The sequence below is a fragment of the Theileria annulata genome, chromosome 1, assembly GCF_000003225.4.
Source record: "Theileria annulata chromosome 1, complete sequence, *** SEQUENCING IN PROGRESS ***".
Taxonomy (NCBI): Eukaryota; Apicomplexa; class Aconoidasida; order Piroplasmida; family Theileriidae; genus Theileria; species Theileria annulata.
Genome location: NC_011129.2, coordinates 941,997 through 956,868, shown reverse-complemented (window position 1 = coordinate 956,868; position 14,872 = coordinate 941,997). Strand labels below are relative to the sequence as shown.

At 30.8% G+C, this 14,872-nt stretch overlaps 5 protein-coding genes across 5 annotated transcripts; 1 reads left to right on the top strand and 4 right to left on the bottom strand.

Moving 5' to 3' along the window:
• Positions 1 to 603: 603 nt before the first annotated feature.
• On the bottom strand, positions 604 to 3,505 carry TA06985 (uncharacterized protein; the record flags this gene model as incomplete). The annotated part of the gene is made up of 7 exons (XM_948905.1): positions 604 to 664; positions 694 to 1,100; positions 1,162 to 1,735; positions 1,796 to 2,024; positions 2,064 to 2,202; positions 2,270 to 3,315; positions 3,346 to 3,505. The coding sequence occupies 7 exons, from the start codon at positions 3,503 to 3,505 to the stop codon at positions 604 to 606; spliced, it is 2,616 nt and encodes an 871-aa protein (XP_953998.1).
• A 32-nt stretch (positions 3,506 to 3,537) lies between these two features.
• On the bottom strand, positions 3,538 to 6,100 carry TA06990 (uncharacterized protein; the record flags this gene model as incomplete). The annotated part of the gene is made up of 7 exons (XM_948904.1): positions 3,538 to 3,605; positions 3,640 to 3,682; positions 3,757 to 3,864; positions 3,921 to 4,208; positions 4,239 to 4,856; positions 4,891 to 4,899; positions 4,928 to 6,100. The coding sequence occupies 7 exons, from the start codon at positions 6,098 to 6,100 to the stop codon at positions 3,538 to 3,540; spliced, it is 2,307 nt and encodes a 768-aa protein (XP_953997.1).
• A 641-nt stretch (positions 6,101 to 6,741) lies between these two features.
• Positions 6,742 to 10,771, top strand: TA06995 (transcriptional adaptor (ADA2); the record flags this gene model as incomplete). The annotated part of the gene is made up of 8 exons (XM_948903.1): positions 6,742 to 7,338; positions 7,391 to 7,498; positions 7,532 to 7,622; positions 7,693 to 7,915; positions 8,005 to 8,224; positions 8,279 to 8,422; positions 8,463 to 8,889; positions 9,141 to 10,771. 8 exons carry the CDS (start codon positions 6,742 to 6,744, stop codon positions 10,769 to 10,771), a joined length of 3,441 nt encoding a protein of 1,146 aa, XP_953996.1.
• A 61-nt stretch (positions 10,772 to 10,832) lies between these two features.
• On the bottom strand, positions 10,833 to 12,248 carry TA07000 (cyclin-dependent kinase CRK3 (CDK7); the record flags this gene model as incomplete). The annotated part of the gene is made up of 4 exons (XM_948902.1): positions 10,833 to 10,913; positions 10,945 to 11,021; positions 11,120 to 11,871; positions 11,923 to 12,248. The coding sequence occupies 4 exons, from the start codon at positions 12,246 to 12,248 to the stop codon at positions 10,833 to 10,835; spliced, it is 1,236 nt and encodes a 411-aa protein (XP_953995.1).
• Positions 12,249 to 13,024: 776 nt separating this feature from the next.
• TA07005 (uncharacterized protein) lies at positions 13,025 to 14,734 on the bottom strand (the record flags this gene model as incomplete). Its single annotated transcript, XM_948901.1, has 8 exons — positions 13,025 to 13,171; positions 13,258 to 13,508; positions 13,539 to 13,655; positions 13,725 to 13,863; positions 13,955 to 14,076; positions 14,127 to 14,281; positions 14,371 to 14,519; positions 14,588 to 14,734. 8 exons carry the CDS (start codon positions 14,732 to 14,734, stop codon positions 13,025 to 13,027), a joined length of 1,227 nt encoding a protein of 408 aa, XP_953994.1.
• Between the last annotated feature and the right edge of the window lie 138 nt (positions 14,735 to 14,872).

The window sequence follows — 14,872 nt, the reverse complement described above, 5'->3', positions numbered from 1 at the left end:
TTGTTGTCGGAATATCTTAAATATACCAATAACTTGTATGGGACCACCAAATTACTAAAATCAACAGAAGTAACCTTATTAATAAATTCTATGGAATAAGATTTACAAGAATGACATTGAAATTTGTGTAGATTTAATAAGCAATCGGAACAGGAAGCCTTCATACAATGATAAAGCATATAAAGAGTTAGAGAAAGGAATATGATAGCGAGTGAAATGCTAAAAATTCCAACCCTTTTCATAAAAGCTTCATCTACAGGCTCTTCTTTGTACAAATTAAGGTCAAAATAATTAGTAGGTAATATTTTACAAAGACGATCAAAGTCACACTCGAACTCCTTCTTGGGCTTTTCAACCGAAGGAAATTCTATTTCAGACGTTCTATACCTATACTTCTCATAAAACCTATCAATCCACATTTTCCCCTATTTTATCAACAATATTGTTAAATATACACCATACTTTCATTGATAGTAAGAACTGGAAGAAATATGTTAATGAAGTAAAAAATTTTAAAAACTTGAAAAATTTAAAAATCACACCAAATAAAAGAAACTATCCACATTACAAACAATATTTAAATAAAACTAGTTATTTAGTATATTATTTATTGGGTGTAAAAATGAGTGTATCCTTCCATCCCAGATTTTGTAATATTTTCTTCCTAAACAAATTTATTTAGTTATTTTTTACCTTGTTTGACAATAGAAGTTGAAATAATGTTCATGTGTACCATCTGGGTTTAAATGTAATATAAACGGATTCTCATCAGAATTATAATAAAACAAGGCCATATCATTTCGACAATCATTAGATTTAGTTATTAAATTCTCCTCTTTTTCATAATTGTTTAATGGTTTAATGGCTTTGGGTATGTTAATGGAGTCTATATTAGAGTAAAGAGCTGTGATATCAATTGTGTACGGAAACTGTTTTACAAAAGTTTCAGAGTCTTTAATTGTGTTTGCTACTGATTTAATAATATTAATATTTTCTTGACTTTTTGACCAGGAAAAGTCTTTATATCCCTCAACAATCTTCAAAAAGTCCTTCCACACCTTATCATTCATCTCACTCATTCTTACTAACATACTCACCACCTATTACATATTCATTCATTTATATAACTAATATTATTGTTTATATAGTTAGATGTGTTACTGTTAGTAAATGTGTTTTGTTATTCATTGGTCTAAGTTGATTGAATCTTTTAACTACTTTTAACAGAGTTTCATCATTTAATTCTACTCCAATTGCTATTAAATCCCAAATTAAAGTTGAAACTTCAGACTCATTAAACTTTTGTAAATCTTCACTCACAAATCCAGTTATTACTGACAATAATTCCTTACTCTCTACTTTCCCAAGTATACTCATATACTCAATTAACCTCAACAAATGATGAGTTTCCAATCTTCCCACCCTTTTATTATTATTCCCAATGGTTTTAAGTATAATTTGTTCAATTTCTTTAGTTTTAACCTGTATTGTTACTAATCCATTTAACAAATCCATCAACTCGTCCAATTCGAGCTCAACACTGCCATTAATACCGCTAATGTATCTTAAAATAAAAGCATAAAAGTTTTTGGAGTCTTCTGAATCCATTACAATTTCCTTCGATAAGACTATTATCGGTACAATCTCTGAGACGGAACATTCCTTTACCTCATCCAACTTTGATATTAATACTCGAAATAATCTCTTCTCAAACATACCAACCAACATAGTACTTCTAAACACATATTATTACTATATATCTATATCTTTATAAATATATATCTGTTTGTGAGACTTTGAAATTTGTATTATATGTTTAAGATGTAGCCAATTTGGGAATGATTCCAAAAGTGTAAGTAATTGATAATATAGTCCATATTGAGGTACTTTGGCGATACTTAACGCCTCAAATATCCTGCATATCAACTTTGGATCCTTAAAGTACATAACTCTCCTCTCCAAATATTGCGATAATTTGTTATACAAGGATAGATCTGCAATATATATACCACTATAATTAAACACTAAATAATAATTTTATACTAAAATAACTGAAGAATTACTTTGTATGTTAAGAGAACCGCAGGTAATAAGAGCTTCAGCAATTAGTTCTGGAGGCCAATTAAAAGCTAAACTGGATGGTATATTCCTAATTAATCTTCCATAGGTTAATCCATCTCCTAATCCTAAATTTCCTAGTACCTACAAAAATCATTACAACTGTATATAATATTCTAAATAATAGTGTGTAAAAGTGTCTAGTGCATACAATGAGTGCCTTGATTGTATAACCGTATTTGAGTGTATATAAATATTTCCATATTTCTGAAGCGAATCTAGGCAATATTTCAGATTTAATCCCATATACATAATACATCTCAGCCACATCAATTAGGTTATAATATGTGAATTGGTGTAGACAGTATGGCAACTTCTTGTCCAGAAACTTAACAAACTTGCTGTTTCTAAAGTCCCAATCCTTCAATACTTCTCTTTCTCTATCCGTACTTATGCTTGTCGAGTAATCAATCTTTACTTTATAATCATAATTTCTTCTATTTAGTAATCTGATTACATAACTGTATGGCAATTTCTTTACACACTTAAACCCATCAACATTATTACTACTGTTCATACCATTATTACTACTAAGTGTGTTAATGTGTGTTATAATGGGCTTCTTTTGTACATACGGCAGTTTGGATAAGTAACGGCAAAAGTTCCCAAACTGGTCCTGTGTAAAATTATCGAAATATTTACACAACACTCTACTGTAAAACTCAATGAAAGCTCTATCATAAAGACCCATGCGGTCAAATAATAACAATAATTTATCAAAATCAGGCTGTGAAATCTTTATTTTACCTGAAACTATCAAATTCACTGACCTTTTGTATATATTACAAAATGTTTCAGAATCCTGTGAATATCCTACACATAATCTTACATACGAATCAATCAGCTGTATTATATTATGCCTATTAATTTCAAACTTTTCAGTTTGCAAAACATTAAACAATTTCTTGAATAATCCAATATTACTTATTTTTAATCCATTTTTTACCAAAATGTGTGAGTCATTATTTATATACACCAGTGAATTTACCACTTTTGAATATGATACAAGAAATTTAAACAAGGAATCCACTGAAATATATGAAATTACTTCATCAACTTTATTTATTAACTGTGTTAATAGTTGATTTATGTTTTTCTTTCCAAAATTGACCGGATTTGACAATTGCTGTAATCTTATACATACTTCTTCCAAATTTACACTTATTCCTCTTTTCAACTCATTTATACAATTTTTTTCTAATATCAATTAATAAAATTAGTTTTTACCTGAAATTGCCGTAATTTGTGTTGTATTAACACAGTTGTTGAATGACTTAAAAGAGTTTAAAAACAGTTTAAAATGTCCATTTGTTTTATTATTTTTCCATTTGCGATATGTATTCCTACTACTAATCTCCCATGGAGGTATTTGTCGCCTTAGAATCATACTCAATTACACTTCCATATAACAAATAAATACTAATATATTATGTTATTTTGTAAAACATTATAATCTAGCATGAGTTCGGTTTTTGATAATATTTTTTCTGAAACTGTTTAATAGTTGTTTATGTTTATTACCCAATCCCAATGGCATAATCACAGATCCAATTTTTACCATTTTCTATACATTATATTATAATTATACAACAATTTTGTATAAATAAATGGAAAATTTATAGATGTGTAAAAACATACTTTGGGTTTAATCAGTTTTTGATGCATATTAAGTGTATTCCATTCTGGACCAATTGGTATTTCCATATTAGAATTATATTCATTACGACTAGTATAAGGATGCTCCAACTACAAATATTTTACACAATTATCATAATGTGTTTATATATCTAATTATAACATACCTTGTGTATATAGTATTTACTTAATTTCGGATCTTTTTTAGTATTTATCTTAACTCTACTTTTCTTTTTCACCTTACTCTCATTATTCTCAGTATTATTAGATTTATTATCACCGTTAATTATGTTATGACCAGTCCATGAACCCCAACCTGCCATATTAGTTACTTTCTTTTTCTCCTCTTCATCTTCTTCGTCTTCTAAATAATCCTCTTCATCAGGCCTTGTAATGAACATTTGTTTCACAAATTCTTTATTCTTTTCATTTTCATCAACTTTCAATTCATTAATCTACATATAATATGGGATTGTACTACTTACCAAGTTATCCAGTTCATTATCTTTTCCTAATTTATCTACACACTTATCTACACTTATTTCCTTAGATGTATTATTTGAACGTTTTGCGACATTCAACTTCTTATTCAAATTCTTATCGACTATGTTAGTGGTTTCAGGTCTGTTATTCTCGGCAGGTATATTGCTTGTATTATTTAGAGGTGAGGTAAAATTCGCCCGAGTGTATCCAACTGATCTAATTGTTTCGCTTGTCTTATCTTGATCAAGTTTGAATGAATCAAATTGGTCCTTATAACTAATCTTCATCAGTTCCTTTTCTTCCCTTTCCAACTCTTCTTTATCATAAATTTCTTCCAGTTTAATATTACTAATATCTTTATCCTTTTTAAGGTTGTTGAATTTGTTAATTTGTTCATCTACTTCAATTCCTTCGTTATTTACCAATATTTTATAATCCAATTCATCATCAGACTTAACCTCAGAATCTTTATCCTCCTGATCCGAATCTCCAACACTTTCATCTTCATTATTAAGTTGTTCTCTTTGATTTTGTATAGCATTTTTCATAAATGTTAAATTAAACAATCCTTTATTCGGTATTGGCACTAAACAATTATACAAATGAACTGTACAGTAGTACTATTTAACTAAACTTGAATACTTAAATTGTTACCTGTGGAATCTAATATAACATTTAGTTTACTATTAACACTATCCTCATTCTCATTATCAACACTGTGATCATCATCTCCTTCAACACTATCGTCATCGTTTTGATCTGAAGAATCATCTTCATTTTCTTTAATCGTTTGATCTATTAAATCATAATTTTGTTTTAAATCATTTTGTTGTGATGTTATCAGTGGTAATAAATCTTTTCCACCATATCTTAAGGCCATTTTAGCCCACTTGCTCTGGGCTTCTTTCTTCCTCAAAATCCTTTTCTCTGCTCTTTTACGCTCAAATGTATTTTTGATCTCAGTAGCTAGTTCAGGATCATCTATTTTACCCAAAAGCTTAGCTGCCATTTGCAAGTCTCTCTGCTTCTGCCTTTTATGCCATCTCTTACTCTTAATTCGGTTAATACGTTTGTTTTTCTTCTGTTCTCTACTAATTATAGCTCTTACTAGTGCTGTATTGTCCATCTTAGTTTCCAATTCATCTCCTACACTGTTTAATTCCTTTTCAAGCTCAGTTTCAGGCGCAAAATTTGTACAAATTGTACTAACTGTAGGTTCTGAACGATGTTCTGAACCATATACTATATTGTCACTCTTCCTAATTTCTTTCACTATTGGCGCCCATTTCTTAGTTAAAAATCGTTTCGTTGACTCGTATTGAGCTTTTCTCTCAATCCTCTTCAGTCTCGACTGCGATTCTGATGTCAGTATTTGAGGCACCTCTTTGTCGATTTGCTTGAATTTTTTTATCAGGGCCTTGTACTGCTCATTTGATTCTCTCGACTTAGTGATCCAGTCATATGAAGAGCTCAACTCCTCAACCTGGTCGAAATCAAGCAAATTACCTGAAATATCAACACTATCTTCTAGTCTATCATACATAACTCCGTTTCTATCAACTTTATCACCATCCTCATCATTTTCAATATCCTTTTCATTTTCTTTATCTTGACTATCAATTAAATCATTATCGTTATCTTCATTATCAGATTCATTATCGTAAATATAATGCCATAATTCACCACATTCGTGTTTTTTATTCTTTTTACCAGTTTTATTATTTTTTACATTATTATTATTTGGGAAATCATCGATATCTATATCATCTTCTGATATTTCCTCGTCGTAATCTGCGAATTTAACATTTTTTTGCTTTGAATGACCTTTAGCCTTAGAAGGCTTAGTCTTCTTAACCTTCTTCATTTAAATCAGTTTCTTCCTAATTTATATTCAAGTTTTAAAGTAATTAAATTAACTGTTATTATGTACATTAATCAAATATTGTAATTTAGTTTGATCTTGTGATAAATCATTAAAATATTTGTGAAAATTATACAATAAATCAATTAAAATAAAATTATATTAAAATTTATTAAAAAATCTAATGAATATAAAATAAATGTATGGGTTAATTAACTTCAATATAGTAGGATATCAAATCAAAGCTAACAAATGGTTATTAATTCAATTTATTTAAAGAACAATTAATTTAATAAAAACATTGTGGATTATTAGGTTAATTTGTTTATTTTTTAAAATTTGTGATAACTCTTTAGCTATTACACAAAAATGGCGTAAAATTCAGGATTCTCTAATAATTATTACATTTTTAAATGTTAAAAATTTTTTATAAATTATCAAAATTTTAAAATTTAACTGAATTTGACTAATAATTGTTATTTGTGTGTTATGATGTTATTTAACACTATATCATGTATGCCTTATAAATAGTGAAAGGGACGATATTTCCCATGATTTAGCCTGATTTATTTACAAAATTCGGTGTAAATTATTATTTGAGATGGGAAGGAGCAACAAAGTACTTTTTTAATTTTTTGTCCATCATGAATAATATTACTCATTATAACAACGATTCTGATCACTTTAGCGATAATTCCAGCCAATTAGTTAACAGTGCTGGAAAATCTGATAACGGCGTTAATGATAGTACCGTTGCTGGTAAAGCTCAGAAACGACACCCTTCGGGCAGTTCTAAGTCAAGGTCTAGTGATCTTAAAGGAAAGAACTCTGCACAGGCTAAATCTCGGGATAGTGATCCTTCCGCAGTGATTAAGGCCATTGGCTCCTATGTCCAGTGTAATATTTGCACTAAACTCTGCTCTCGGAACGGCCATATCAAATGCGCCGAATGTATCGACTTCAACATTTGCCTAAAATGCTTTTGCTCAGGCCTAGAACGACCTGACGACGAAGTTCTCGCAAGTTCTTTTGTCAATGTTTCTTCAAAAGTCACAGAAGAACATCATAATACTCATAAATATATACCTGTTGGACCATCCAACTTTGCACTTTTTTCCAAAGGTATTTATTTACTTATTAAAATCGATTATATAACATTAAATAATGTATTAGATTGGTCAGCGGAACAGGAATTGTTACTTGTAGATGCAATTGCTAAATATGGTCTTGGTAATTGGACGGTATCCATATCCTAATTTTATATATATTAAACAACATATAATATATCTATAGGAAGTATCAAATATGGTAACAATGTCACATTCTGGTTATAAAACCGAGGAGGAATGTGAAACTCATTATTATCAATATTATCTCAACTCACCCACAGGACCACTTCCCGTACTTTTAAAAGAAAACTCAATTATTCCATAGGATACATCAAATTTGGTATATAATTATGATGGAAAGCCTTTAATGGTACCTTTTCGAGGCCCTAGACCACTTCAAGATAAACCAAAACCAGGTACCTACATAACATAAATACCTATATCATAATTATATTTAAAATTAATATATATATATATAATTTATAGTAACGAGTAATAAACCTCAAACGAAACCTCAAATAATTGGATATTGGCCTTTGAGAGGAGACTTTGACATCGAATATGATAATGACGCCGAGCTTATCCTTGCAGATATGGAGTTCAGACCTGACGATTCACCTGAACAAATCGAACTCAAACTCAGTGTCATTGAAATCTACAATTCTAAACTTGACGAACGAATTTATCGCAAAAAAATCATTATCGAACGGTATCAACTGTAAAACATTAATAATTATAGTTATATACCATAATTAACTTTAATACTTTACAATATTGATTGTGTTAAAACTGGTTTAGTGGATTATTGGATACAAAATCATTACAACAGAAGGAACGGAAGTATACAACTGAGGAGAAGGAATTGTATAACTTATTCAGACCATTTCTGCGGTTCCAAACCCCTGAAGAACATGACCATACAATCCAACTCATTGTAAAGGAACGTAAATTAAGATCTAGACTTTATCAACTTATGGTTTGGAGAACTTTAGGACTTGAAACCGCCGATGATATAAAGGTAAATATAAATATTAATAATGTGTGGTATAATAGTGTAATAATTTATTTGTAGAAGTATGAGGATAAATTACAGAGAATTGAGTTTTTTAAAGATGCTCTAGAAAAACAAGATTCAGATCCTTCAAGACGACATGAAAGAAGATTAAGAACATCAACTACTGAAACTGAAGTTTCCCACTACACATTTAGTCATTTAGTTATTTTAGTTAAAAGAAATTTAATAAAATAATTTATAGGTAAATGCAAACAATGCTAATAGAATCAGATTATCAGATTTTATTGATGAGAATGAAATTGAGTTTTGTGAATCACTACACTTGCCGCCAGTAGCTTATTTTTTAGCAAAGCGAGTTTTATTACAGGAATTAGCTTCAAATAACATTTACTCAGTGGATGACATGTGTAATGAACTTAGAATTGACGGAACTAAGCAGGGTAGAATTTTTGACTTTTTGCTAATGCTATCTCCGAAGGCGTTGAGAAATATGGAACAAGATGTGGTAGACCTTGCAAAGGTAAAGCTGGATAAAAATGGCTTAGTTGACACCTCAAACGTGGCTTCTCAAATCACAGTTGATACTTCAACTTCTTTAGAATACCTTAAGAAATTAACAACGCCTTCAAATAGGCAGTTGGATCCAGAACCAAAGTCTCCGCACAGTGGTAAATCTAGCAAATCCTCAACACCCAGTGAAAAAACTGTTAAAAAACAAAAACTTTTATAACTCTTTTAATGTTTTAATAAACTATAATTAAATGTATTAAATAAAATTTACATTATTTATTTTATTTACAATGTTAAATTTATTATAACCCAGCACTATATCGATTATGATATTATTTATCATTATTTTAATTTAGTGTTGAAAAAATGATAAATTCAAGGAGGAAATATAATAATTATAATGGTTCAGGTATTTATTCTGAGGATTCTGATCCGACTGAGCTTAATTTAAGGGATAAGTCGATTAATGGAATCCTGGACTCAGATTTAGGCTCACTTTCGGTCAGTAATCGCATCGATTCACATAGATATAATTTAGCCCAAATTCAGAAAAGTAATTTTTACACAATTTCTACAAAAAGTCCAGGAGATTATCGTAAAATTGACCTCATGTATAGATTTTACAGAATTTGCAATAACCTCAAAATTCAAAACCCTGATAAGATTTATAATATGTACTTGAAGCGACTTAATAAGAGAATCCGTCTGGAATCCTCAAACAGGAAACTTGAAATTATAATTTCAGCACTTTACTACATTGACCAATGCCTTGAAAGGGGTAATAATTACACTTTGAGGGACGTTTTGCTTAGAATCCCAGACTGTAAAGTCAATTTGAAGAGTTTTACCCGTTTTGTATCGAAATTAGCGTCTGAACTTGGAATCAAGTCACTCCCAGTCATTGATGACACTTTGTTAATTACAAATATTTTGGATCAAATTCGGCTCTTTTGCTCTGACCATATCATAGCCATTGGGAAAGATAATCCTCAAACCACAACCACAGTGATTAATATGAACGAATTGTTTGATTTGGAGGAGATTATGTCATCACTAACTTCAACTCCGACTTCATTTGATAGCACAAATCTTTCCTGCATATCTACTGATAATTCACAGAATTCAGTTGATAATATACTCCACACCACTATTAAACATGATAATATTCTTGACAATGATGACGGCGTACTTGATCATAGTAATGAGGGAACTAATTATGAAAACACACCCAATAAAACATCTAATAGCTCTAATAAAATACCTAATTCCGATATAACTACTGTTAAATCTCCCAGTTCAAATATGGCTAGGGATACAGCTTGCTATAAACAGGTTTGTAAGTCGATATCATTAAATTTTGTAAAAATATTAAAATTATCTGGAAGAATTTTGGTGCTGGTGGATGAGACTAGCCGTAAGGAAAACGTTCTGAACCCTCAAAATAGAGTAATTTTTGCGTGCAGAAAGACCCTGATTGCTTCTGTTCTTTTCATGACCTTTTCAGCCCTAAAGATCCCAGTCACTCCAAACCTTATCATCAGAGCTTTAAACGTGGTTAAATCTTCGTTTTACAGAAATTACAACAAGGTTCTTTCCAGGATGATGGCTCATTTCACAACCAAGTACAGCTGTAAAATCAACGATAAGGACAACTTGATGTCACTACTACACGTTTTGCTAACCAATAACATGACAACTAACACCAATGACACTGTAACCACTGTTCCAAATACTAATGAGAAGATGAGTGATGGTATAGTCCCTAATATTATCAAAAAGGAAAACATGCTTAATGGAAGGGGGAAGAGTGATAGGAAAACATCATTTTCAAAGACGATTGCGTGTCTTGATATTTTAACCAATATACACGATAACGGTAAGGGAAATGGTGTAATAGTGTATGAAAGATCCGCAAACAGGTACGCTTGCAGGTATAAAATAAAGGGCAAAATAAAGCGTAAATGCTTCTCAGTTAATTATTACGGTCAAAAAAACGCTTATGAACTTGCAATTGCTTATTCTAAACACATTTCTAACTAATCTAATACATAATTTTTAGTAATTCCATACATAGATTTTAAATAATCTAATACATTATGTATTATTTGGTAATAAAGTCAAAGGGTAAATCTATAGGTTTACACTTTAAGGGCTGAACCTTAAAGTATTCATGATCCAAGGCCTGAAAAAGAATTAATAAATATCAAAATTACCTCTTTAGCACTAATTCTCTCATTTGGGTTTAGTTTCAAAAGTTTCGATAATAAATCCAACGTTACACTATTAGCATCTAAAAGTTTTATTAAGAGTTGATTTAGATAAAATTACAGATAGTGTATGTAATTAGAGGCAAAATAGTAGTAAATTGTATCTAATTAAGTGGAATACGCTGAAAATGTAATGAAAGGTCTTTAGGTTTGGAAAAAGAGTACTGAGTGTAAAGAGGTAATTTAGAGGCTTGAGGCCAAGAATTTTCAGGCGTGCCAAGGAGGTTGTAGATTTTTCCTAGTTGATCGATTTCGTTAGTGCCTGGAAACAAAGGCTTCCCAGAGAGCAGTTCTCCGAAAATACAGCCAACGCTCCAGAGATCACATGCAAAGTGGTAACACTCAGCTCCCATGAGAAGTTCAGGTGCTCTGTACCAAAGTGTTACCACCTTAGAGGTCATTCTTTCCCTTGAGGCGTTGAGTTCCATAGTCTCCAAATCTGAGCAATCTCTGAAAATAGGTGGATTTACAGTCCTACGAGCAAGCCCGAAATCCGCAATTTTACACACACCAAAAGTGTCGATAAAGATATTTGCGGGAGAAAGATCTCTGTGTGCAAATGAGGAAGCGTGCAGCACTGACAACCCAGTTAATATTTGGGACATTATGCACTTTACGTTAGGCTCAGTCAATCTCACCTTAGCATCCACTACCTTTTTCAAATCGGACGCCATGATGTCCATCACAATGTTAATGAATCCCTCCTTCACGTACACTGCCACCAAGCCCATCAGGTTCTCATGGCTCAACTCCGTCATCACCTTCAGCTCCCGCAGGGTTGTGAAGTGGATTCCCACCATGCCTACAAGCTGTCGGTCCTTCGTCACTCCCTTTTTATACTCGATGTTCTTCACCTTCTTTATAGCCACCATTCTACACATTTGTAAAAATATATAATTTTAGGGTAAAATATTCTAAAGATACTTTCCGGTAAGTGTGTCCATAGCTTTAATAACTTGGCCATAAGTACCTTCACCTAAATGTTTTCCTACAGGTGTGAACCTTTTATCAAGTGAATCCGATCCATTGGAATCCGTTACGGAATCTTCTTGTTTATCATCGACCTCTTCGTTTATTTTTTGTACATTTTTGTCAACATTATCAACATTTTTCAGGTCTTTACTATCTTCTACTGTTTCTGTATTTTCAGATTTTATCTCATCATCTTTCTCTTCCTTGAGTTTTACACCTTCATTTAGTTTTCTAGCCTTTCCAGTTTTTTCAGCTGATTTTTTTACCCTTTTTACCATAAAATCATATGAAACTAACTATAATACAGTGAAAATAGAAATGTGAGATTCTCCAATCCGTTGTGTGGTACTGGATAAGAATCACTATTTTAAAATCTAACAAAATCATTTTATGCCCAAATTTGTAAACTCTTCTTATAGGAATTTTATTGGACTAATTTCACTCATTGGCTTGACTTGCATCTTCATTAAATATCGCATAAACATGACCCGGAAGGACGCCGTTGTATATTCTTTTATCCATTTATTTACATCAATCTTTTGTCATTATTTTAAACATTTGTTTTTAGGAAAGGTTTACATCAATGGAAGGCGGGAAGAACTTTACTTTTGAGTCACTTAGTTTTGCTCCCAAAGTTGAATATTCTGACTCTAAGGACTTGAATTCCAGGGCCAGGGCTCTTTTGAATAACTATATAAAGGCTGATCGACTTCTATATCTTTCTAGGAAAAGCAAAAAAGATTAATGAACTCAATTTCAAAATTCACTAAACCCAGTAATATATTATAATATCATCAGTATATTATACAGTAAGCAGTATATTTTAATATCTAATATATTAGTGATCATATAATATATTATTGGTATTGGAAAATTAGTTAGAATCTTCAAACTTAGTCAATGGAGAACATAAATCATGTGCAGAGTATAGTGGTCCTGTGTTTCCATTGATTTCCTTGAGTATTTTTCTAATAAAATTGAGTCGAATATAAATTACCTTCCAAGTACCAGGTACTGTAACAGTATCTTCAAACTCGATAAATTCGCTCTATCTTCATCTAGAATTTTCTGTTAATGGTTTAAACTTACTTAGTATTGTGTCGTTTACTACGATTGCTGTTTCCAATCTTCTATTTTTACTTAAATTTTCCTTCAAAGGGCTGTTTTCAAAGTCTTGGTACGCCAATAATCCACACGCTTCCTAATCACATGTCTCAATAATAATATACTAATAATACAACCAAATTACTAAACTAATAGTAATATAGGTTAAATAGTAATATATACTTGGAAAACGTGTTTGAAATGTTCATTTTTGAAAAGTTGTTCGAAATCATCATTTTGTGCTAGTGTTTTTATGTTTTCTTGGAGCCATGAGAGACATTCTTTCGTGTCTCTACCGTTCTTGAGCATTTCGATAAAGTTCTGTGTGACTAGCATAATGTACGCCATTGAAGATTTGTTAATTTGGTGGAAATCTCTTGAAAAAGTCTCAAGTGCTCCCTCAATCTCACCCTTCAAAATGCCGTCAATTAACACTAAACATCAATTAATTGTATTAAAAATACTTGATCTTTTTTCCAATGTTGATTCCATTTTATTTACCACTTCATTTGATATATAAAGTTGATTTATAAACTTATTTTCTCCTTTGTCATCATTCGTTAAATCCAAATTCATTCCATCTATTACATATATTATACTGTCAGTTTAGTTAGTAAAATAATCGTATTGTATTGGTTGAGTATATTTACCTGCGTTGGTTTCATTTTTGAATGCTCTAAGTGTTTTTGAATATCCTCGATGAAGCAAATAAAAGTGTACTATTCCGTTCAAATCATCTCTGGAAACCGTGTTAGAATTGATTTCTTCTCTCTCAGTTAATATTATTTTCTAATCAACAATTAATTCAATTATTTCTAAAATATTTAAACTAGTATAAACTGAATATCAGTATTGCTGATTGTTATAAATGTGAAAATACTTTATAGTAATCTTCAATATTGAATTTAAACGGTCCTTGAAAATTAAACTTTACAGATTCTCCAAAAGAGTTCAGCCCAACAGTAGGATAATTATCTATATGAAACAAGTTTACGGCATTTCCTAAATATCCATTAAAGCCTTATAAGGTTGTGAATGTGTAGTTCAATTACCTAAGAATGATCCGTTTTTGGTAAAGAAGTAATTCTGGTTCAAATAGTTAATTCCACACCCAATAACATCGCCTTTACCATAAGAAGGCCCATAATTCTCAGACTTTGATGTGCCATTCATGCAATAACCATCCTCAGATTTATATCCCACTGAACTATTCCAATTTATACACAATTATATATAATTATAGTGAATTTGATATTATTTTGGATATATAATATAAATAATTGTGTATCAATTTACTTAGGTTCGGATCCTGGATGTCGATTCAGGTGATAATTACTGTATGAGAATCCAACAACGATTTTAGGTTGGCTATCACATTTCAAAATCTCAACTTCGTAATAATACAGAGGACAATTTGTAGGAGCACAAGTATCCGATTGAACAGACTAAATTAATTTATAAACGCAGACAATGAATTGATAAATATGATGATGACTGAAATTGATAAACTAACCCCGGAATCACAGTATCTGCTTTTGCCGGTATATTCAACCGTTAAAAGATCCTTTAAAATAGTTATGTAATGTTGCCTGATTCTACTATTTAAACAAGAAGGTATTTTAGAGGAACGGTATAATTTCTCAGTTAAAGATTCTGTCATTTTAAATATAAAATAATTATAACATTATAAAATAATTTTAATTTTAATGAAATGTAATAAATTATTAATAACGTAATATTAAGTTTTTGTACCTCACATATATTAAATTAACTTATATTATTTTACATCTTCTTGTTC